Source organism: Emydura macquarii, unplaced genomic scaffold, assembly GCF_026122565.2.
Source record: "Emydura macquarii macquarii isolate MOO-44397 ecotype Brisbane River unplaced genomic scaffold, CSIRO-AGI_Emac_v2 contig_705, whole genome shotgun sequence".
NCBI lineage: Eukaryota > Metazoa > Chordata > Testudines > Chelidae > Emydura > Emydura macquarii.
The window spans coordinates 3,899,608-3,924,687 of NW_027130842.1; the positions used below are offsets into that span (position 1 = coordinate 3,899,608).

General features: G+C 42.0%; 1 protein-coding gene across 6 annotated transcripts in view; it reads right to left on the reverse strand.

Annotated features, from left to right (window-relative positions):
* Positions 1-25,080, reverse strand: part of NHSL1 (NHS like 1) — a 152,102-nt gene that overhangs the window by 37,332 nt on the left and 89,690 nt on the right. For all 6 annotated transcript variants that reach the window (XM_067542309.1, XM_067542308.1, XM_067542311.1 and 3 more), the window contains exon 3: positions 3,703-3,827. In XM_067542309.1, coding sequence (XP_067398410.1) covers positions 3,703-3,827 — 125 coding nt within the window. The remainder of the gene's footprint in view (positions 1-3,702; positions 3,828-25,080) is intronic.

Genomic DNA, 25,080 nt, shown 5'->3' on the forward strand with positions numbered 1-25,080 from the left:
TGACTGGGACCAAGCAAGTTTTTACTATTGAGATTTAAAATACAAAGGGCCAAATTCATCCTTAATGAACTCTACTCAGTGGAGTTACACTAATAAAGAACTTGGTTCATATTGTGCACACTATACTTTAGAAGCCATTCATGAGAAAAAAGGGAAGTTTAAATATTTTGCACCATACAAGCGATCTTTCAGAAATCCATGCTTGTTTATTCTCTCTCTCATTTTTAAAAATTTGGATAAACTCGCCTATACATCCCTGACAGTTCACTGGAATATTCACCTGGAATACCAGACACTCTGCCAGTCCAAACCTTTCCTAAGCAGACAGACTGTACAGTGTTTTGTGTGATGTGATCATCATCCTCTGGTGACTTAGCTGAGAGAACTATACTTATACTTGTACCATGATTTCATGCCAAGTGTCCAGAGAATAAAAACAAATGAATTATCCAACTACATCATCTAGTCTTTCAGAAATTTTTAGAGAGCATGGAAACTTCAGATGACTCTATTATCTGAAATTATCATGCTCTATAATATAGTTTTCCTGAAGCAAAAATGGAATTACATTAATTTAGGGGGAAGTTTTCAAACAATAAATGAGAATTCATTGATCCACTAATACATTATATTATTCTCCAGTTACAACACTAAAATATGCCCTTCCTCTGGTCTGCCTGTTAAATGTTTGCTTTGATTGCTTTTGATAAACACCGGATATCATTAGAAAACTTTCATGAAGAGGGGATGATTTTGCTGATTGAATCAGTCTTGCTGCAATACAGAAGAACTTGGAGCTCAAATCCAAACAGTTGCTTGAGTACTTTTCTACCCACAAATGAAAACTTATGGGCTCAAGTCACAGTTACAGCTACATTCTTAGAAGCCTTTGACATTTTTACCAATGGGATTAAACTTCAATTTTAGAGAATGGCTTTTGAAAGGTGTTAATTCAAACAGAGTAGAATTCCAGAATATCACTTTAAAGTTTAAAAAAAAGTTGCTACAGATAGATTCATGTTCTTCTTTGCATCATTGAAACTGTACAGTGTGAAGGGAGAGCATCACTGCAATTTTGCTAATTGATAAATCCTACTAAGTTTTAAGCTAGAGTGAGAGAATTAATGGTGCTCAGTTAATTAGTGTCACTAAAAACTGTGTCAGCCTTGCATCTGTCCATCTCCTTCACACTAAACCATGCTTTGAGTAACACAGATTAATAGGAAGCTGTTTTAATTTGAAATAGAAATGACTATTCACTCAATGAAGTGTAATCATTTATATTTAAACATTTCGGAATGCATAGAGTAACTGAACAAATTATTAGCAATTCCATTATAAATCATTTTAAAACAACATACCACAGAAACCTTAAGGATGACAGTGTTTAGTCTCCATTATCCATGGCAATTAGTCTGCTCATCTACAAACAGCCTTAATGTTATATCATACCTCATTAGTTTTACAGATGCAGCTTTGCGGACTATTTATCTATAAGGACTACAATACTAACTAGGCCAACCAGATACTTACAACAATTTCAACATACACACGCAATTTTACTTACATACAAACACACCCCAACAACTATGAACATACAGTCAATACTTTCTATAATACAAGGCATATATTATATTATGACTCCCTCTGATTTCAATAGGACTTTGCAAGTTATCATTGTAATGTTTCCATAATAGAGTGCTTGATAGTCTTACTTCCATAATGCATACAACAGTTGTAAATGAGATGTTACAATGTATAGTATAAAGCACAGTAAGAATAGAATCACAACCTAGCTGAAGTTTCTAACAAAGCCGCAGCACTGTCAATGACATGGAGAGATGTGGATAATGGAAATAGAAAAACTATATGATAGTATTAGTCACTTCATATTGAATTCAAAGGACCTGCAGAACTCACAGTATAGACACAAATAATTTATTTATTTATATACAGAAACACATACACAAACAGATGGTAAAATGTTAGTATTAAACAAGCAAAAAAAAGAAACTAAACTGCGATAAAGTTAAGGCTGTGATATAAACTGACAAAAGAATGGCAGATTATTGTTGGGCAAGCAATATTTTGTGCTAGGATATTACAGGATACAATATCATGGATACCACATGTGCTCCAACACTTATGCACAATGGGATGAGTTAAGGACAGGTTACCATGTCTCAGCTTGCAATTTTCTTGCTTTTACACAGTTAATTCAGAACTTTAATATTAATGCAACATAGTGTTTCTGTAGTTGATATATATAATCTTGACCAAAATCACATAAAGACTACAAAACCATCTTAATATTACAGCTAAACTGTCCCTTTCCATCAACCTTCGCTGGTTTCAGTAATTTCCAGATTCTGAGACAATTGCCCAGTGTTACTGAGTTGAGACAGAGGACACAATATGAAGCAAACTGACAGGCAGTGTGCCAAACCAATATCAATGTGAAATCTTTTATTCCCTTGGAATTCATTACACAGAGATGGGATAGATTAGGACAGAACTTCTGAGTAGTGAAACTATATAACCAAATTAGACCAGGGTATGAAGTCTGTGTACATGTTGTGATCATGTTGTGTATCTGGGTTAATGAACCTCACCTGATTCTTGATCACAAAAAGATTAGTAAAAACAAACATGACCCTATTTCAAAATACTGCCATTGTTAATACTGTAAGATACACCTTCTCTCTGGAACACTACCAGGCCATCACACTGTCACCCTTGTATCACACTAATGGGACCTTTATTTACATATAGATACATATAGTGAGAGATGGAATTTTCAAAGAACCTAAGGAACTCAGGTGCTAATACCACTGAAGTTCAATGGGTGTTTGGCATCTATCTTCTTTATAAATCCCAGCCTATATAAATAATATGAAGAGCAGATTTTATAGTCCGCTTAATACATTCTTCCCAGTCTCCTGCCTCCTTCCTAGGGCTGCCAATCACATTTCACGCAAGCGATTATCGCAAATTAATTAGATTTTTAAAATAGTCATGATTAACTGGTGTTTTAATCTCACTGATAAACGATAATAGAATACCAAATTAAATTTATTATAAATATTTTTGGATGTTCTTTTCAAATATATTGATTTCAATTACAACACAGAATACAAAGTGTACAGTGGTCACTATTTTTTTTAATCACAAATATTTGCACTGTAAAAAAGATAAACAAAAGAAATTGTATTTTTCAATTCACCTCATACAAGTAACTGTAGTGCAATCTCTTTATTATGAAAGTGCAACTTATAAATGTAGAATTATTTTTACATAACTGCACTCAAAAGCAAAACAATGTAAAACTTAAGAGCCTACAAGTTCACTCAGTCCTACTTCTTGTTCAGCCACTTGCTAAGAAAAACAAGTTTGCTTACATTTACGGGAGATAATGCTGCCCGCTTCTTATTTATGTCACCTGAAAGTGAGAACAGACGTTTGCATGGCACTGTTGTAGCCAGCATTGCAAGGTATTTACAGTGCCAAATATGCTAAACATTCATATGCCCCTTCATGCTTTGACCACCATTCCAGAGAACATGCTTCCATGCTGAATTTAAATCGGTATTCTATTATTGTTTAACAGTGCAATTAAAACTGTGATTAATCATTAATATTTTTATTTCCATCTCACAATTAATTGTTTGGGTTTTTTTTAAATTGTTTGACAGACCACCTTACCTTTCGCTCAATTTCTTCATAATCATCTTGGTAACTTCCACAGGCTTCACTTGAAGAAGAGAAAGTTGGACCCTGAGAGTAATATTGAGAACTTCGATAGCCATCCCTCCGCAGTTTGTCACATTCTGCACATGGGAGGGGAAGGAACAATCAAAACAAAAAACAACATGTTATTCATACTCTCTTATTTGTATCCAGCGTCTAGTTTAAGAAAGGCATAGACACCAGTGTCACATCAATTTATTTATACTTCTCTCAGCATAAAACTCACTTGATATAAATGTATGTAGTATAAAGCTCTGATGCATATAAGTCTAATTGTAACTAAGGGTTTTGATTCCTGTGTAATGTAATGTAATGTACTGATCCTTATGTCTGTAGTCATAGCTAATCTTTTTTCTGGACAGTTTCTAATATGAATTATAATACTAGACTGCAGACATCATACATGCATTCTATTTTTCATTAAATATGCACAGGTATACGCATATATAATATATTGTAATTACACATGTACATCACTTCACATACATACACACATCTACTGATAGCATATTACAACGGCCAATACCTATTACTTTTTACTGTACAGCAAACCTAAAAAGAAAATACACAATATTGACTGTGAGTTTGGTGATAGGAACCTCTACAGTACATTAATACTGTCACAGATAATAGGATACATTTTTTGAAGTTCTATACATATAAGTATAGATTTAATTTATCTCAGGTGACAGGGACTCTAGAAAGACTGTAGATAAGCGAGAGAGTGAGAAAGGATTGTTTTTTAAGTGTGGCCTGGCTCAGTGTTTTGACAGATGGCAGCATATCTACAGCAAACGGAGGTGTGCTAGCAACAGTCGGGGGGTCTCATTTGCCAGGCTGGTAGGCCTCCATAATGTGCCCTACGCTTGGAGTAAGGATATTGCTCACTACTCAAGCACCATCTGCTAAGTGACTTTGGCACTGACCATTCACCTAGCCTGCCAGCCTGAGGAAGACACAATCATTACAGTGTTTTTTAGAAGGAGAGGCAGGAGTGCAAATCATAGGGATCCTTAGAACCTCAGGTCAGCCTTTGTCAGTCCAAGTGGGAAGAGCATAAAACGAAGTGTCTTCAGTGTAAAGGAGGAATATAGAGTAAAAGTGAGGGGAAGATAAAAAAAACCCAATTCAAAATGGCCAAAATCCCAGTATCACTTCATTTCCCTGAACAAAATTTCTGTAGCTGTGCTCCTGTCTGTTTACTTTTCCTAATTGATATTCAGCGTGATTGTGCTCAAGATTAACAGATGCTGGAGCATAAGGAAAAATTAAATGTTCAAGATGAGACGTCCAAACTGATCTGCCCAGTCAAACTGTTAGTTTTACATTTCCAGAAATTGAAATCTGAATCTGTTGAGAGATTAGGAAATCACAAACAAAAATAAGTATTTCTTACACCTCTACCTAAGTCACTGAAATGTCTCCTGTACAGCGTGTGTTATCATGATGCAAACAGGTTTTGACATTGCTTACTGGAGAAGAGGTGTTTTGAGAACATCCATTTAACAGTTTCAGACCTACTTCACTCCCTACCACTTGACCTCTTTTTTCCTCTCTTTATATATATGTAAACAAATTTCCATTTTTTCCTTATTGAGGGCATCTTTTAAGGAGGAATTTTGCTTAGTGAATCATTAAATGGAACTACAATTTGCAACCAGAAAATAATTTGGCTTTGTTCTACCGTTTATTCAAAAGGTTCTCACTCATACCCTACCATCTAGGTTTGCCCACTGACTCCTCTACTGTTTTCAGGAAGACATCCATAAAGCAGTCTGTGAATGGCAAGGAACATCATACTCTAAAAGAGCCTCCAAAACACAAAGCCCTTTTATTGAATACAATAATCTAATTCTATAAGACAAAGCCTGTTTTAAATTGCAATGTTTTTAATGGAATGCAAGACCAAGTCTCACAATTAACTTGGCAGGTACAGAATTAGGGCACATGACCATTTTTTTCCTTATCGGTCCCTATGAACCTCATTAACGCATCATATTATATGGCCATATATCTGATTCAAAGGGAAATTGAGAGGATCTTACTGTAAAGTCGCAGCTATTGTCTGGGTTTCTAAATGTGTCTGTACAATAAAGACAGTGTATTGTCGTTAGTGGGCTTTTCTGCTAATATGTTCCGATCTGTCCTCGAGAGCAGCTCCTTTTTATATCACTGTAACTAACCCTGGAATATAGGATGACACTGCAAAAGCCAACAAACCCCAAATATCACCTCCTAGAAAAGTGAAGACACAGCCTTTAAAGATAAATTGCAAAGTAAAATAAAGGAGTGTGGGTTGTAGTTGCTGGTGATGTGACAGATGGCAATTCCCTGCAATATCCTAGTTAAACTTTACTAATTTAAGTTCAAGTATTTTAGGAGTACACTGTATTAAAAATGCAAATGTTTAATGTACTATTGAAGGACTGTATGTAATCCCATAAGGCAGGGGGACCACAGCTCTACAGGAACTAAGAACAGTGGCGGGGTGGTTAGGCAAATTAACACAGGTTGTAACACTTCCAGAGAGCTACCACCATCTCAAGAGATATTCATATACATTGGCTCAAACTGGATTCTCTAGGGACCAACAGAGAAAGAAAGGATTTTTGGTTAATTAGCCTGAGTAAAAACTGACTCAGGACCTTCCCTCTGGACAAGACGTTTAAACCAAGGGAGGCCTCAAACCTTACAAAAGTGTCAAAAGGACTAATCACCAACCAGAGCCATAAGAACATATGAACGGTCATACTGGGTCAGACCAATGGTCTATCTAGCACAGTATCCCGTCTTCCAACAGTGGCCAATGCCAGATGCTTCAAAGGGAATGAACAGAACAGGGCAATCATCAAGTGATCCATCCCCTGTTGTCCAGTTCCACAATCTGGCAGTCAGAGCCCTAGGGACCCACATCATGGGGTAGCATCCCTCACCATCTTGGCTAATAGCCACTGATGGACCTATCTTCCATGAACTTATCTAATTCTTTTTTGAATCCACTTATTGTTTTGGCCTTCACAACATCCCCTGGCAATAAGCCCTGGTTGCAATTAGGCGGTGATCTCTGGTATGCTTATTAGCACACATGTACATTCTTTTATTGTTTTCAATATATTTTTCTGTAATACTTTTATCTTGAGACTAAAAGTGCTTGCTTACAAGAAATTGTGTGGCAACTTCTAACTATTAGCAATTACATTGTGTACCATCTCTGAAGAGAAAAGTGAAGCAGGCCTGCTTAGACAGTCTGTCTTTTGCTGGGGATAATACAGTTTCGGCCTTGTCTACAAATTTTGCCAGCAAAACTTATGTTGCTCAGGGGGTGTGCTAGTGTAGACAAGGCTATAACCATGGGACTGTGCAGCATGGAAATACTCTGGCCAGGAGAAGGAGTGGGAGAAAAAGAGGGAGAAGTGATGGCTGAGGAGCCTCAAGTTTGGAGTGGGTGCCCTTGCTGAACCATAGAGGGGAAATACAGGTACAGCTGCCGTGAGCTGAAACAATTGTTTTTTTAAGGATTTTTTTTGTTTTGTTTTTGTTTTGTCTCTGTATGATTTATAAAAAGAGCTGATCAAAATTCTTCACATGAAATATTTTCTGTTTAGAAAAGTAGTTTAATCAAAATCAGAGACTTTTCCACAGATAAACGTTGATTTTAACACATTTTGATTTTCCTTGTCAGGAGAATCTAAATTAAAAACATCCTTTTGACATGTTGAACGAACTGCAATGTTGAAATTTTCTATTTTGATATACCCAATTAGGTACTTTCCAGAATTTTCCAATTCAAAAAAATTATTCTGTAATAAATTAGGATGTGAATTTAAAGCAGAATAGCTATTCTGGAATAATTCCATGAGCGGACCCACTTATTCTGAAATAAGAGTGTCCACATATGAAGTTATTCCAGAACAACTATTTCTGAATATGCATAGAGAAGTCCGATGCATAGAGAAGTCCTAAGTATTGTAGTAACTAAAAATAGTTCTTGTAGTTAACTAACTTTGTGAACTCCTATGGTGAGAGAGGTAATCACTAAATGAAGAGGTATAGACAGAAAAAGAGTAGAGCCACTTCTAATTTTTGAAACTGGAAACTTTCAGCTAAAGCTGATGGAACTGTAGCTATAGCTGTGTGTGCTTATTTTATAGGCTCCTCCATCATCTTTCAGTGCTGATTCTTGTTTCTCTCCTTATGTTAGTAATATTTACAGCTTCAAGGCCCTACCTACACTACAAAAATAACTGTTTCAAATTATTGTTGTCAGAAGGTGTTATAACATGGTTTATTCTTGTGTGTGTGGACAGGGGAAAAAAAGTTTATAACCCACGTCAGAGAGCCATATTTTATCCAAGGTTGTTGCTGTGGTGGTTTTGTTTGTGTTTATTCACACAGACAGGTAGGTGTATTTATTAATTAATTTATTTTATTTTTCAATTGTGATGGGAGAAACAGGGTCAGAAACCTCTGAAAGGCTCCCATGCCATTTTTACAATTGTGATCACAGGTTAGGTGTGTTATCCAGGAGGCACATTACAGAAGGAAATGTTTTTAAGCAGTCAGTGGTGCTATATGACCATTTTCTCACGACTGCCGGGCCTCTTACTACCCCACACTGCTAAATTCTGATGCAAGGCAAACGCCTGTCACAGACAGCACATAAGCTGTTCACAGTACTCTCCCCATTACTGTTGTTAAGGACAGGGATTTTGTAGATAGTGTAGTGTGTCAAAGCGGAGTTCATAGAGAGGCTTCAGTGGAAGTCAGTGCAGCTCTCTAACAGAATGTTGCATCACAAACAGTGAGCTAAGAATTGTTGCACTAAGTGAGTTTTTCATTTTTAAATGTTATTAGCATCAGTTGGACAGGGTTGACGATCAGGCTCCAGATGAACAACTGGACCTCTTCGTTGCAAATTCTTAACAGCCTTTGTGGTGTGTATCCAGACCATTCCTATAAAAATGCTAGATAAAAACTCAAACCCGGAAAAGGTAACTTGTCATTCTTGTATTAGAGACAGTTCCCATCTCATGTCAAACTCTAGCTGACCCTCAGTAGTTAATGCACAGTAGCAACTACTGCATATATAAGCAATTTACTGCATTTCAAACAATTTGAGACCATATTTTTACACCATAATTTGTGTCACAGATCAATTGAGTGAACAGACGGCACAGAATTGATACCTCATTAATTCATTTGACATGGTATTACTGTGAAAAAACAGGATTAACTTGTGCATTGTCTGTCTAGTCAGACATACACACTGCATTTCTCAATGCCAAAAGAGAGTGCATGTATTGGGGGAAGGGCTGGAAGGGTTTTTGTGCAGCTTCTCCCCATCCCAATCTTATCATTTAGTTGATACTTCATACCAGCAGAATTTCCAACAGCTAAAACTAATCTCAATACCTTGAAAATTTATGTGAAGCAAAATTTACTGCCATATAGAGCAACAGCTAAACAGACAGGAGAATTGAACAGAGTGAAGTGGATTTACAGTTATTTTCTGAATGTTTTCCACAGTTATATTTGCTATAAATGCCAAGAACATACACAATAAATCTCCCAAATTTTCATGTGTTTTCTTGTACCTAACTCAAACCCCCATAGTTGATGTGCTGTTTTTGTGCCTTCAGATATGTACTACCTTTTAACCCTTTGGAGACTACACATCCTGGAGCCATTGCTTACAAAAGTAGTCCTAAGACCATTACTTGCGTAAGTAAACTTTGCCCACATGAACGGGAGTTGCAGCGTTAGCCCCAAGATCAGCATGTCTATATATAATATACATACCACCCACATACATGTATGTATGCATAAACGTATGTGTGTGTATGTATATATATATAATACATATCAATGTATATATAGAAATATATTATATCTATACCTATATCTATATATAGATAAATAAAACAAACTGGTATGTATAATTATTAATAGATAAAGGGTCTGATACAAGCAACCCCATTTCTCCATATCTTAAGCATTTATTGGTTAGCAATAAAAATTCCTGCGTTCATTAATTAATTTAACAATGGGTACTTAGAAAATTTAAAGACATTTGGGTAGTTAAAGCAAAAGAAATAAATTGCTCAGAAACGCCTGCATCAGGCTTCTTGTCTTGCATCCAAAGAAAATTAATTCAACTGAAACTTCAGACCAAATGATAAAATCCCAAATTAAATGCCAGCTGGACCATGGGTAATTTCTACCAGCACTAAATACATGGCAGAGCAGATGTCTCTATGCAAAGTTGCATCAGTAGAGGAGGCTCTATGGACCAAGAAGAGGGGTGGAAAAGAGCACATAGGGATTGTCTTTGTACTATAAGTCTTCTCTTTGCTGAAGGGAAAAATGAACAAGTAACAAATTGACAGCTGGATTTGCATGCCTGAAAAATTAGCTTGGCTAAAATCAGGGTGACTTCTTGGCACAGTCTTTCATACTGTGTCTTGCATCAGTAGGGTGGGCTGGAGGGATCATGGAGATGGGCTATTAATTTTAATAGTCAGCTGACCTGCCAACCATAGAAAAATTCATAGAAAGACAGAAGATTAGGGCTGGAAGGGACCTCAGTAGGTCATCTAGTCCAATCTCCTGCTTAAATCTGCTGACCAACATCTGTAAACACGTCCTTGCACACGACTGGAATATTGCTTTATTCCCTGAGGTCAAAAACTCTTTCTCGTTGATTTTAAACATCTCAGGTTTGGTCTACACTGCCAGTGAAATTCGGCGGCAGTTAACGGGAATTATGCAAGCTACACAGAGTAGCTTGTGTAACGCCTGTCGACTTCGTAACTTCTGTTTAGCGCACCATCTCCACTGTGCTGTGCCGACGGGAAAAATGTACCCACGAACGCAGCGCTACACTTTTTTGGCCTGGTCTACACTGGCCACAGATTTCAGCAGCAGTCGACAGGAGATACGCAAGCTATGTATAGTAACTTGTGTATCTCCCATCAACTTCCTAACGTCTATTTACCACGGGGTCTCCACTGCGCTGTGCCGAGGGGAAATGCCCTCCCGTTGACGCAGCGCTATGCTTCTTGCCGGATGGATGAACACAGTCGACTTCTGGGTTCAACTGAGCGAGTCTTCGCTGCCACTCAATCGAATCCAAAAAAATCGATCCTGCACTGCTGGCGGTGCTGCCAGCAGTGTAGACATACCCTCGGGGAAGTGGTTTTATTAGATCGACTTCTGTATTCCTCTGTTCTCCATCTATAAAATGAGGCTAAACAGAATATTAACCAAACCACCTAGAGACTGTTGAACAAAAGATTTTTCAACTAATCTGTTGGGGCAGCACAGCTGTTAGAATTCCTGACTCAGTAAAGAGAAAATTGTTGTTCTCTGTCTAAAATGGGTGCGTTAGATAAAGTTCATGAACTTGCCTTACAGTCAGTATTGGACATTAGTGGTATGGCTCTGCAGCATATTTTAAAGCAAGTTTTGATGTAGAGATTCACTGTGATAGTCCAGTTTTGCAGATGATATGGGGATTTAGACACTTAGGCAAAATGGGGTCTGTTTCAGGATAGACTGATCTCTCTCTGAGGTACTTTTAGGGCCCCCATTACTGTAATACCTGAGCGCCTTACAGTTTTTAAGATATTTATCCTCACAACACCGCTGTGATGTAGGGAAGTGCCGTTATACCCATTATACACATGGGGAAGCGAGGCCCAGAGAGACTGACTTGTCCAAGGCCACACAGGAAGTCTGTTGTGCAGCAGGGAATTAACCCAGGTCACCAGCTAGTGTCCCATCCACTGGACCATCTGTCCTCACTAGCTGCAATCTGTTTGGCTCATTTAGACTAAGGGACATAGTTGCTATGTTGGAACATAAATCAGACCCTTCTTTTAATGTCATATTAAGTATAAGGTGTTTGTAGAAACCAGATTTATTGCAGGTGTTTTGCACTTATATAGAACTCTGCATCCATACAAAGTGGAATAAACAGTATTATTCTCATTTTATAGTTAGAGAACAGAGGAATACAGAGACCAAGTGACTTGTTCAGGGTCACACAGCGAATCAATGGCAGAGTTGAAAGATTTGTCACAGTAATCTTGTACTTTATCAGTACATTGGGATGAGGTCACTGGGATAACTAGAACAATAAGATGCTGAAGCTCCTACTGCTTTATCAATCGTACTGGTTATCCATAGCTGAGAGATAGAGGCAGCTCCTAGGTGCGTAAATGCTGGATTTAGTCATCTCCAAAGAGTCTAGACCTCTTGAAAGGAAGAGTCATCAGCTTAGTTTTGCCACAAAAGCACCAAAGTACCCTCTCCTTGCTTCTCTTCTCCCCACTTTACTTGTGGTTTCAACTCCACAACTTCGGAAACAGATTGGGATGACAATTGTGCTCACATAGGCTAATTAGGGAGCATCAGCTCAGACTCACATCCATCACTGTCACTGCAATGGTTGTCAAGCTACAGAGCTCTCAGTTCTTTTGGCTAGGCCTAGAACTATGCATCCCAGCCGGCTTTCAGCTGTGTGTGTGTAAAAGCTGATTCTTTACATGAAGCATTCACTCCCTGGATTTGTAATCACAACTGCAATAATAAAGTGTGTATTCTTAGTGATTGAATATACATACTGGGGGAGAGTTGTTTGTTTTAGAGTGCACCATGTATACCAGTGGTTCCCAACCCGTGGCCTGGGGGCTAAAAGTGGCCCACAGGGGTCTTTCAAAGTGGCCTGCCACTCCCCTCCTGCAGGCGGAGTGGGGCTACAAGACCAGTGCAGGCTCCTTGCTACAGCCAAGGGGATGGGAGATCAGCACTCCCCTCCCCTGGCTCCAGCAGGGAGCACAGCAAAGCGCTCTGCCTGGGTCCCTAGATGCTGGGGTCCCTGCTGGAGCCAGAGGGAGGGGAGCACTGATTTCCCATCCTCCTGGCTGCAGAAAGGAGCCACTGCCTAGGTATCCAGGTAGAGCGCACAGGGCTACAGGACGCATATGGGTTTCCCAGTGTGCAGCCAGGGGGATGGGACATCAGCAAGGAGGCAGCCTCCTTGCTAAACCCCTTCTATCTGGCTGCAATGGGGCTGCTGGCGGAGCAGCCAGGACCCACCATGCTTGAAGAGAGGGGCAGGACTCTAAAAATCAGTGCCTTCCGGTCTGGCCTGCACACACTGTGACTTAGCTGCCAGGCCATGTGCTTCAGTGTGTAGTGACCGTCACTCATCTACACTAGTGCTTTGTGTGTGAGTGTGAGTAATTTATAGGTGTATTAGTGAATGTACAAATGAGCACAGAAGCATCAAAATGTTTACTTTAAATATGTAGTGATTTGTCATCAATGTTGTATACGTCAATACATTTTTTATGAGTTGTTAGATTGGAGGCCCTTCAGGGTTGTAAAAATGATATTTGTGGCCCGCGAGTCAAAAAGGTTGGGAACCATTGGTGTATACAGCTGGGTTTTTTTCTTGTACAATATCTGACAAATAAGGCGTTGCTGATTAATTCTTCAGGAAGGATCCAGACGTGACTGAAGAGAAAGAGCTCTGCAGTAGGTGAATCCCAGTTACATGTGTCGAATCATCACAATATTTAAATATTTCCATTGTCTCTTTTCTCTTTTTCACTTGGCCCTTTCACAACCAGCAAATTCCAGCAGAATGGATGATCAAAATGGCTCACCAATAAAGAAAGCTCAATCAGCTTTCTAAAGGCAATAAGCTAAAAGAGACATTAACAAATATCATTTGTAACAAGCTGTCATTGGGGAGACTTCAAAATTATTATCTGCATTTGTCTTGAGCTAATTTAAATTTCTATGGGAATGTAACACTGGTGTGCTTACTGGTAACAAATGCAATTAGTTTAACTGTGCCTTTTCTATGTTCATTTATTCTTGCATTTTCAATGCTGAAATAAAAAATAACCACCTTTTCTATCCTTTTTATGGACATTTTCTGTTTCTAAGACAACTGAACACAGTTTATATAAAAATATCTTCTAACACACTTGGCTTCATTTTCAATTTAACATACTAGATTCTTAAAATATTGCTAACAAAAAGCTGAGTACATATAACATCCCCCGCAAAATGCCATATTGATAGTCCTGGAAATGGAGGCCTCTTATCCATAAATAGAACATCGACCACACTGGGAGTAATGTCTCCCTCTTTGTCCCCTACAATAGGCCTCAACCAGATGCTGAGGGAATACCCTCAAGTTCATGCCTAGGCTAAAAAATGGGCCAGGTTTTAAAACACGTTAACACACACAATTTTAAACAGGTTTTTGTACTTAGTATAGACCCAGAAAGCTATGTTTTAAAATGACAGTCAATAACCCACTTACATGTTTTAAAACATGTCAACACCAGGTGCAAAGTCCTGTTTAACATCATGTTACATAACACATGTTAACTAATGTGAAAACATGATCTATTTTCCTAGTCTGTACATAGCGTAAGAGTGATAAACACTAGAATGTGAGTTATACGGGCAACTGAGATGGCTGTATTCTTGCACTAAGAACTCAACCAAAGCCTTGTCTATACTAGGAATTTCTGTCAATTTCATCAATTCATGGCCAGCCACTGAAACTACACCCATGCAAACCCCTAGTGTAAATAAGGAAAGCTGCGATTTCCACCAGTGGATAATTAGCCCTGCTTGAAATCCAAATCAATTACATTGATGCAAATCACAGCTTTCCTTGTCTACATTAAGGATTAGCTACATCAGCAACTGGCCATCAGCTACTGGATTCAGGGAAAATTCCCAATATAGACAATGCTTGAGACAAGTCATTTCACTTAGGTCACCAAATCAAGCAGCGACTTGGGCTGAATTTAAACAGCCGATTAGAAGTGAAAAGTTCTGGTCTGATTAGCAATTCTCTTAAGTATTTCTCTTGACTAAGATTTAAAGAGATGTTGTTAGAATGTATTAACTAAGGCTCCCCCCCCCCACTTCAACTAGACCAGCTAGCACACGTTAAAAGTACACATTGCCCTGTCTACACTAGAGTTCAAAATGTGTTAGATAAAACATTCCCAAAAAACCCACACTTTTAATCCTACTCAAAACAAACCCTAAGCTACTTAGCATCCCCATGCCTCTGGTACAGGATTGTTGAAAAAAGTTCAGTGTCAATACAGCTACCAAGAAACAGGTTTTTTTAAAAAAATTTTTTTTACACCAAACACATAAATTTGAAAAATGGTAAGGCTCAATAAACGTAAGAATACTAGAGCAATACTGCTATGGGCTGTGAGTTAAACAATATCAGACATACAAAATGTCTTTTAGATGGTTTTAAAAAAATTCTTCTTGGGGATTTTTACTGCTTCTTAGCTACGTGTCAAACACTCTAGTGTAAAGTGCTTTCAATGTACCCTGTGTGTATGAGAACATGTAATCAGTCTAAATTTAATCACTCCATATATTTTCATGCCGAATGGTGTGGTATTTAACTAACGCTATAGATTTGCATTCTGAGTATGCCCCAGTAGCTCTCATTTCTCAGCATGAAAGCAATGCTCAACATGTGAAGTCTAGCTTCTTGGTGTAGTTTTGTCCAATTTTCTTTCAAAACTTTTTTTCCTTTTTTAATTCCTTAGAGAAAGGCCAGTTGGAACATGGAACTCTGCCAAAATCAACAACAGATGTACTGTGAATTAATTCAAAAGGAGTAAAAAGGATAGACTACATGGGTAGAGCTACCGGCACTAACTTGATTATTGAAATTAAAATAATGAGGAATAAGTTGATTTTTATTTCCCAGTTTTGTAAGAACAAGGCCTTGCTAGCACATATGGTTTATTCCTAGCCCTTAATGGTCTTTTATTTCACTAAGGTTTTGGTAGGAGCTTACATCCTGACATCTCTGTGAACCTGGCCTAGACCTGTTGTTAATATTGAGTGGTTCCCCTTTACTTTGCAGCTCTTTAATGAAACACAAGATTACTGTTAAAACAATAATCTTCTCAACAGGATTATCCACGAGTGGGGCTGACCCCAATATTGCTCATCTCAGAGGCATGGAGAAAACAAAGGGTAAACACATACCCGTCAGGAGGTTCTTTCAGGATGGGATAATAAAGGCTTTCTGGGAAAATTGGTTTTATTTTATAATGTTAACCAGATGCCTTCTGGAATATAAATCAAACATTTCAATCACTGCTGCTAAAAACATTTCTTGTACTTGGCTAACAGCACAAAACAGAAGCCACAGCCAGCAAACCCCATTCCCCACAAGATGAGACAACTAATGAATCATCATAGACACTTGGTGCCTGGAGCACTGATCCCTATAGTATATGTAAATTACCTGAATCCATGCAACTGCAATGTCAACTCAGTAATTTGTACAGGAAGCCTCTGCAGATGTTATAAATAACATAGAAGTTGATCTACTGGACCTCCTGTCCTTTATATTTCTATTATATATGGGATTACCGGACAGTCCTTTACAAGGGCCTATACCTTAAATCCATTTGGAAATTGCACTGGATGAGGCTGACTTCTGAGTGAAGTTTAAGATGTTGGTTACCACCAATAAAGCTCTAAATAATTCAAGCCCTGGCTAACTCAAAGACTGGATGCCTCTATCCCTGAGTGATATCAGGGCAGTTGTGACCAGCTAAAGCCTTGTCTACATTGAGTAGTTGCCTTGACTCCAGAAATCAATAGCCAGCCACTGAAGCAGTTGCACTCAAGCAACCCCCATGTGTAGATAAGGAAAGTCATGATTTGCACCGGCACAGCTAACCTGTTTTTTTCCACCAGTGCAACTACATTGGTGGTTAGCTACTCATTGCTGTGATAGAAACAACTTCTCATTGCAAACAGGGCCTTAGCAACTCCATCTAATTCTCTTCTTTCCCTCCCTCTGGTTTAAACCCAAGCTTGTGGTATGGTGTTCTGAGTGACACATCCTTGATTTTTGGAAGGCACGTTCCCCACCGTAGTCCTGATATGGTGATCTTCAGATTGTTGAAATGCTTATATGTTCTCCCAGCTTTGCTGAGGATGGAGATGGTTGAAAGGGTGTGGCAAAAGAACCTGAGTTTGGAAGGGGGGAGGGAGAGAAGAGCTGCAGAGTCCTGCACCTGGTCCAATTTTGTCAAGGTGTTGGGAAAGTGAGTTTCGGGGGATTTCTGGAAGGTTTATTTTTTAGACACTGGACCAGTGGTTGTGATTTTGTTACTCACACTGTAAACATGTGCTCAAAGCTTTGATAAGTGTATTTATAATTACACTCTTGAATAGTCCATCATAGTCCAATTAGCTGTACTCATGGTCATGTGTCCTAAAGTGTTTCCTGCTGTTGTCCTTGCTGCCGGTCACTTTTTAAATTATTGTTCAGCTGGTTAGTTGAGGATTATTTTCTATTTACTTTTTATACAAGACAATTGCTTGGTGTTACCATTACTATTAACAGAATTATTACTGCTACAGCTGCAGGATCCCTGGTACTGGTTGAAGGTCACATTGCATGATCCTTTAGGTACTACCATGTTACTCAGAAAAAAGTCAAAACTGTGGGGGAAAACTGTGACAACATGTGGAAAGGGACAGTGATCATGTAAGGTGCAAATCCCTCCACTCTGCATAGCCTCTTGGTCACAAAGATCAAAGGGGCTGGTGATGGGAGTATTCTAGGAATTATAGCAGCAAGCAGCATTTTTCTTCTGTAACAGATTAAAATCCGCATAAAAAACAAAAAAGAATTAGTTAATGCTGCTCACAGCAACATTAATCCTCCATGCGCTGTGACTCCCCCTTGGTGGAGCCACACAACTCTGCACATGACCCAGTAAGCCAATGGTAACATGGAAGTAAACATGCCAAGCACCCATTTGGCCTTGAAATGGAGTTTATAGTGCAGTTGATCATTATATATAGTGACCATCTATTTGGGAGCTTGACTTCCTGCACAGTCTCTGCACTCCTTTACTTGTCTTGGCCCACTCACCTCCACTAGTCCCACAGAAGAAATATTCAGATGAACTGCAGAGTTCTCTCTAAGACCCACAGAATTTTGGCATAATTTTGTTCCGATCTGCATTTTTTATGCCAGGGAACATAGTGAACCTGTGAGAAAGTCAATGAGATGCTTGCTAAGATGAATGCTCTGGGAATGGACAGTAAGACCAGCTTGGATATGAAGGTCAGTGAAACAGGCATCTTGGACGGCAATGTTTGATCTTCAATCTTTGCTGCCCCCTGCCTCCCTCCATCCGTTCTATTGGATATTCCAAGATCTTGGTTGCACCAAACAATCACATCCAAGAAAGAGAAGAGACAGGTTATTTGGCAGTGGAAATAGACTGTCTAAAATAATGGCATAATTACTGTAATCAGAATATGATGCTCTACGTTTTTTTTTTTAAATAAAGTTAAGCAATAAACTGAAATGAGATTTTTTTTAATTATTATTATTAGTCAATTCAACTGAGCTCACACTTCTATTCCGGAACCTCATTTTAGGTCATTTATAATTTTTCTGAAAAGTACACCCCCCCCACACACACACACAATGGGCTGAAATTTCTCAGGCATGGATTTCAGCCTAAAAGGCTTCTTAGTTTAAAAAAAACAAAAAAAAAACCTACATCAAAATCCATTCAGCATTTTTTTGAGAATGAAAAATGTGCATCATCAATTTTACATGTTTTGGTTTTTTACTTCAGATCATTCATAATCTTGGTTTTAAAAGCTTCAAATGGTACTTACGTACTGCATGAAATCAGAAATGAGGACTAGCACCTTTACCTTGTTTGAACAAATCTGGATGCCAGATCAAGACATTAATATTTAAAAATAGTTTTATAAGCAGGCAAAGCAGGGTCTTCTCCCACACTTTAGTTTCAGAAAGACATAGCTGTGCCTTATGGGTGCAAGAATTTTAAATACAACATTCATCAGCATATACAAATTGTATGTTGTTTCTCAAATGGATTCTCTTACACATTGTAGTGAGACGGAGAAGTTTTCGAACTCTTTCAGAAACCTTCTAAAATATATATTTTTATTAAGTTTATAAAATTAAACCAAGTAAAAACACAAACAAAAACATGTGCATGTGTTTCCTGAAGAGATGCACAAGAAACATATGCAAAGAGAACTACTGAAAGTCATTCCTCCCATAAAACAATATCGTCTAAAACCTGCTGAACTTTTAAAATTATACCAGTGTGAACTGGTATGACCTTATATAATTTTAAAAACTAAGCAGGTTTTGACGTGCTTATTCCTAGAAAGGGTGACCACCAGAGAATACCTTGACAGCAATAAACTTTTTGTGTGTTTTTTATTGTTTTGAAAAATTTCAAACATTTGATATGTTGTCAGGTGGCTTTAGTGCCAACCACTCTGCTTCTGCTTTGTTATTTGTAACCTGAGTTGAATAGTTACTTCCGATTCATTGGGGCCTCAATGAAAAAAAAAAACCAAAAAAATCACTAGCCTGGAATCAGATTGGCATCTATAGGCAGTGGTACTGTCGGATCTCATAAGATAAGAAAAGCTGGGACCAAACACTATTTGGACAGGAGACTTCCCTGGAACAGGCACAATTTAACGCACCACACTACAGCAATTAGTTGCTTTCCGATGATATCGCATTCTGTAGCTTTGGCAGCAGTTGTCGTACTGCCCCGACCTCATTTTAACATGTAACATTTAACCATTTTAAATATTAATACAACGTTAAAGTGAAGTTTAATCACAGAGTACAGAAATTCAGAATTCAGGTTCCCAAAGCAACCTAACACTGCTTTTATATAACTGCATTTCATCAGGGCCTTTTACTACATAGTCACAGAGTTCTAGGTAATACAACATAACATAATGCAAAGAATTGCAGTTTATTCTCTAACCATAGATGCACATATGCAGGCTTTAAAAAATCCACTTGTCCTTTCAGAAATGGTAAGTAGAAAACTAGCCCTAGCCAACAATGCCAAAAATTTCAGCAGAATTTAAGTTGGATAAAGCTCATCTCTAGACTTTAGGTTATGAAGACAAACTGCCAAATGTGATCCATTGCAAAGGTGTCTTCCTTATTCTGCAAGGCTTTGCCAAGCCACAGCAGAATAACATTGACAAGACTTTGGCCAATGCATCTGCAGTGCATTGGTACAGGCCCCTGAAGTCATCGGTGAAACGGACAAGAATCATGTCAATTTCACTCTGCTGCTACTTGGGTAAGCCATGAGTAGCAGCAGAAGGAAGCTTTGGAATTACTCTCAGGAAGAGAGAAACTGAAATCATAGACTGAGGAAAAGATGGTGTAGTGGAGAGCTCTTTCCATGTTGGCAACCAAGAGACTGGTGGAGGAATAGTGATGTGCTGCCCATATTTTACCAGGGGGATCTGATAAAATTTTTCTCCTTTAACTTATGATAAATTCTGTGTAATAGGGGTTCAGGCTTCAGCAGAAGAAAGTGGTAAGAAATTGACATTCATTTATTTTTCCATCTAACCTAAATGCTTTATGGAAATCATCACTAAAGAGGGCGACAAAACTACATGGAAAAAAACAAGGTTACTTACAAGTAACTGTTGTTCTACGAGATGTGTTGCTCATATCCATTCCAATATAGGTGAGTGCGCGCCCCGTGCACGAGCCTCCGGAAGCTTTTCTGCCCCTAGCAACCCCCTGCGGGTCGGCTCCTGCGCCCCCTGGAGTGCCGCGCTCATGTCGCGGTATATAGGGACCCTGCCGACCCCGTGGCCCACAGTCCCTTCTTTCTGCCGACTCCGACAGCGGGGACGGAGGGTGGGTTTGGAATGGATATGAGCAACACATCTCGAAGAACAACAGTTACTGGTAAGTAACCTTGTTTTCTCTCTTCGAGTGATTGCTCATATGCATTCCAATATAGGTGATTACGTAGCCATACCATGGAGGCGGGTAGGAGTCACTGTCGAGTAGCCCTTCTTAGGACGGCTCTGCCTACAACCGCGTCGTCTCTTGCCTGTTGTACGATGGCGTAATGGGATGAGAAGGTATGGACAGATGACCAGGTTGCTGCCCTGCAAATGTCCGTCAGGGGCACCCGCTCCAGGAAGGCTGCTGACGAGGCCTGGGCTCTGGTCGAGTGTGCCGTCACTGTTCCGGGAAGCGGCACCTTTGCCTGATCGTAACAGGTACGTATACAGGCGGTAATCCATGCAGAGATGCGTTGAGAAGAGACAGGTAAGCCTTTCATTCTCTCAGCAACCGCGACGAACAGTTGGGTTGACCTTCGGAATGGCCTTGTACGATCGATGTAAAAGGCCAGGGCCCTCCTGACGTCTAGGGAGTGCCATCTCTGCTCTGCCTCCAATCCGTGTGGTTTGGGAAAGAACACGGGGAGGAAAATGTCTCGGTTACAGTGAAACTGAGACACCACCTTAGGTAAGAATGCTGGGTGGGGTCTCAGCCTCACTTTGTCTTTATAGAAGACAGTATAAGGGGGCTCCGAGGTCAAAGCTCTCAACTCGGAGACCCGTCTGGCCGAAGTAATGGCTACTAGGAAGGCCACCTTCCAGGACAGGACTAGCAAAGGGCATGTAGCCATGGGTTCAAATGGGTGTCCCGTTAACATGGAGAGAACCAAGTTCAGGTCCCAGAGAGGTACCGGGTCGCGAACCTGCGGATATAATCTCTCTATCCCTTTCAGGAACCTACAGGACATAGGATGAGAGAAGATAGACCTCCCTTCCATCGGCCGGTGGAAGGCCGAGATGGCCGCCAGGTGTACCCTCAGGGAGGCTAGTGCGAGGCCCTGCATCTTTAAGTGTAGGAGGTACTCTAGGATTGCCTGTATGGGCGATGAGCTAGGTAAGATCCCCCGGGACTCCGCCCAAAAGGTAAAGCGCTTCCACTTAGCCTTATACAGCACCTGAGTGGAAGGCTTCCTGCTCCCTAGGAGAACCTGCTGTACTTGTGTTGAGCAGGCCCTCTCTCCCTCTGTTAACCACATAGCCTCCATGCAGTCAGGTGGAGGGAGTCCAGGTACGGGTGTAGAAGACGGCCCCGATCCTGGGAGAGGAGGTCGTAACGCCTCGGAAGCGGTATTGGCTCGGCAATGGACATGTCCAGTAGCATACTGAACCAGTGTTGCCGGGGCCAGGCTGGTGCAATGAGAATAACATTCGCTTTGTCCCTCTTGACTTTTAGGAGCACTCTGGGGAGTAATGGGACGGGGGAAACGCATACATCAGGGGCCCCGTCCAGTCTATTAGAAAGGCGTCCGAGAGGGAGCCCTGCTCGCATCCCCGGAGTGAGCAGAACCTCTGGCACTTCTTGTTCCACGCAGAGGCGAACAGGTCCAGTTGGGGAGTGCCCCACTTGTGGAAGAGAAAAGACACCACCTCCTTGTGGAGCGACCTGTCGTGGCGGGGTAAGAATGACCTGCTGAGGCGGTCCACCTCGTCGCTCCTGACCCCGGGGAGGTGAGAGGCAGAGAGGTGAAAGTCGTGCCTCACCGCAAGGTCCCATAGCTGTATGGCTTCCTGGCATAGAGTGGAGGAGCGTGCCCCCCTTGCCTGTTTATATAAAACATGGCTGCTGTATTGTCCGTGAGGACATGCACTACTCTGCCCATTAGGAACCTGAGGAAGACCTTGCAGGCGAGACGGACTGCACGTAGCTCCCGGACATTGATGTGAAGGTGTAGCTCGTGAGGCGACCATAGACCTTGCGTGCTGAGATCGCGGCTCATGTGGGCTCCCCAGCCCACGTCGGAAGCGTCCGTTATCAGCGTCACAGATGGGGTTAATTCTGCAAAGGGAACCCCCCGAAGTACCTCCCTCGGGTCTGTCCACCAGTTGAGGGACGTTAGGACCTGGGCTGGGATGGTGACCACCTTGGAGAGTGAATGTCTGGATGGGGTGTACACCGAAGTCAGCCAACCTTGGAGGGGCCTGAGTTTGAGGCGAGCTAGTCTCACCACATATGTACATGCCGCCATGTGTCCCAACAGCTGAAGGCAGCGCCTGGCTGTCGTCGTGGGAAATCTGAATAACTCCTGAATGATGGCGGTCATGGTCTGGAATCGGGCCAGGGGAAGGAAAGCCCTGGCTTGGACTGCATCTAGGGTGGCCCCGATGAAGTCTATCCGCTGCACTGGGGTGAGTGTGGACTTCTGCTCGTTGATGAGCAGGCCCAGTCTGGTGCAAGTTGCGCAGGTCAGGGCTAGACTGTTCTGTACGTGAAGCCTGGATCTTCCCCGTATTAACCAATCGTCGAGGTAGGGGAAGATCTGGACGCCTCTGCGCCGGAGGTGGGCAGCTACCACCACCATGCATTTTGTGAAAACCCTGGGTGCTGAGGAGAGGCCAAAAGGTAGGGCCGAAAACTGGTAGTGGGCACCCGCTACCATAAAACGAAGAAAACGTCTGTGCCCAGGGAGGATGGAAATATGGAAGTAGGCGTCCTTTAAATCGAGGGCAGCATACCAATCCCCTGGATCCAGAGCGGGAATGATGGAGGCTAGGGAGAGCATATGGAATTTGAGGCGTCTGATAAATCTGTTCAGACGACGAAGGTCTAGAATAGGCCTGAGGCCTCCCTTTGCCTTGGGGATAAGGAAATAACGGGAATAGAACCCCCTGCCCCTCTCCGAGGGAGGAACTTCCTCTACCGCCCCGAGGCGGAGAAGAGAGTGAACCTCTTGGACGAGGAGTAGCTCGTGAGATGGGTCCCTGAAGAGGGACGGGGTAGGGGGAGAGTCCGGTGGGAATGCCGAGAGTTGGAGAGCATAGCCTCGTCTCACTACGCTGAGCACCCAGCGGTCCGAGTTTATCCCCTGCCACTCTCGGAGGAAGGGATGCAGTCTGTCCGTAAAGGGTAGAGTGGAATCCAGTGGGATGGAGAGTGTTAAGGAGCTGCCCTCGAGCGTCCCGTCAAAAGGACCGCTTGTTGTTCTTTTGCTGGCCCTGCTGGGAGCCCCCTGCAGGGCCTTGGCGGTCTCGGCGGTTTGACTGCCTAAAACGGTCTCGACCACGCCTAGGTGGAGGGGGTCGAGGAGGCAGTCTAGAGGCAGGCTGTTGTTGCTGCTGCCGTTGGGGTCGCTGTCTGCCCTGGCGCCTTGTGGCCTGTGGCACGTAGAGGCCTAATGATTTAAGGGTGGCCCGAGAATCCTTGAGGGCGTGTAATTTACTGTCTGTTCTGTCCGAAAACAGGCCTACGCCATCAAAGGGCAGATCTTGGATGGCCTGTTGCACCTCCAACGACAGGCCAGAAGATTGCAACCACGCCGACCGGCGCATCACGATTCCCGATGCCATGGCCCTTCCTGCTGCGTCGGTGGCATCGCTCGCGGATTGGAGTGCCGCTTCCGCGACCGTCGCTCCCTCCTGTAAGATGGTATTATAGTCCTCCGCCATGTCTGATGGTAGTGCGCGGAGGAACCTCTGGAGGGAAGCCCACAGGTTCAAATTATACCTGCCAAGGAGCGCTTGGTGGTTTGCGATGCGTAGTTGTAATGCTGCCGTCGAATAAATCTTCCTCCCAAATAAGTCTAATTTTTTGTTTTCCTTATTTTTGGGAGTACTCGACTGGGGCCCTTGTCTGTCCCGTTGATTGACTGCATCTACAACCAACGACCCGGGGGGGGGGGTGGTTGTATAGGTATTCGAACCCTTGGGAGGGAACGTAATACTTGCGCTCCGCCGTCTTAGAGGTGGCCGACACTGATGCCGGAGTCTCCCACAGGGGTTTGACCACCTTCAATACCCTGTCATGGACGGGGAGCGCCACCCAGGAGGGGCCTGCTGAGCCCGAGGCCCCGAAGAGAGGATCCTCCTCCTCCGAAAGCTCTTTCAGGTCAAGCTGTAGGTTATCAGCTAACCTTTTGAGCAGTTCCTGATGGGTTTTAAAATCAGGAAGGGGAGTTCTCTGGTCCCTAGAGGTAATGTCCGGAGGGGAGGAGGAGGAGGACTGGTGAAGGGGACCCGTAGAAGGACCCTCCAGAGGGTCAGACCCCTCGTCCGAGGAGTCCGATCTGTCCTGACTAGGAGGTGGGGGTTGGACGGCCACTGAGGGAACCGACACCGTGCCCTGGGTTGGTTGTTGAGGCCATGGCCCCCAGTAGGGCCATTGCCAGGGCCCCTGCATCCACGTCCGTACCGGTCCGGGTGCCGCAGCCGTTGCAGGCCCGCAAGGTGCCGGGCTGCGCGATTTCGGGCGCTTCCCCTTGTCCTTGCCACGGTGTGGCAGTGATCTGCTCCGGGAGGAGCGGGAGCGGCTGCGGCGGTGCCTACGATGACGGCGGGGGGGGGGGGGGGGGGGGGAACGGCTGGAGCTGGACGAGTTCCCCCGGGACCTCCTGGCTCTGCGGCGGTCAGCTGTCG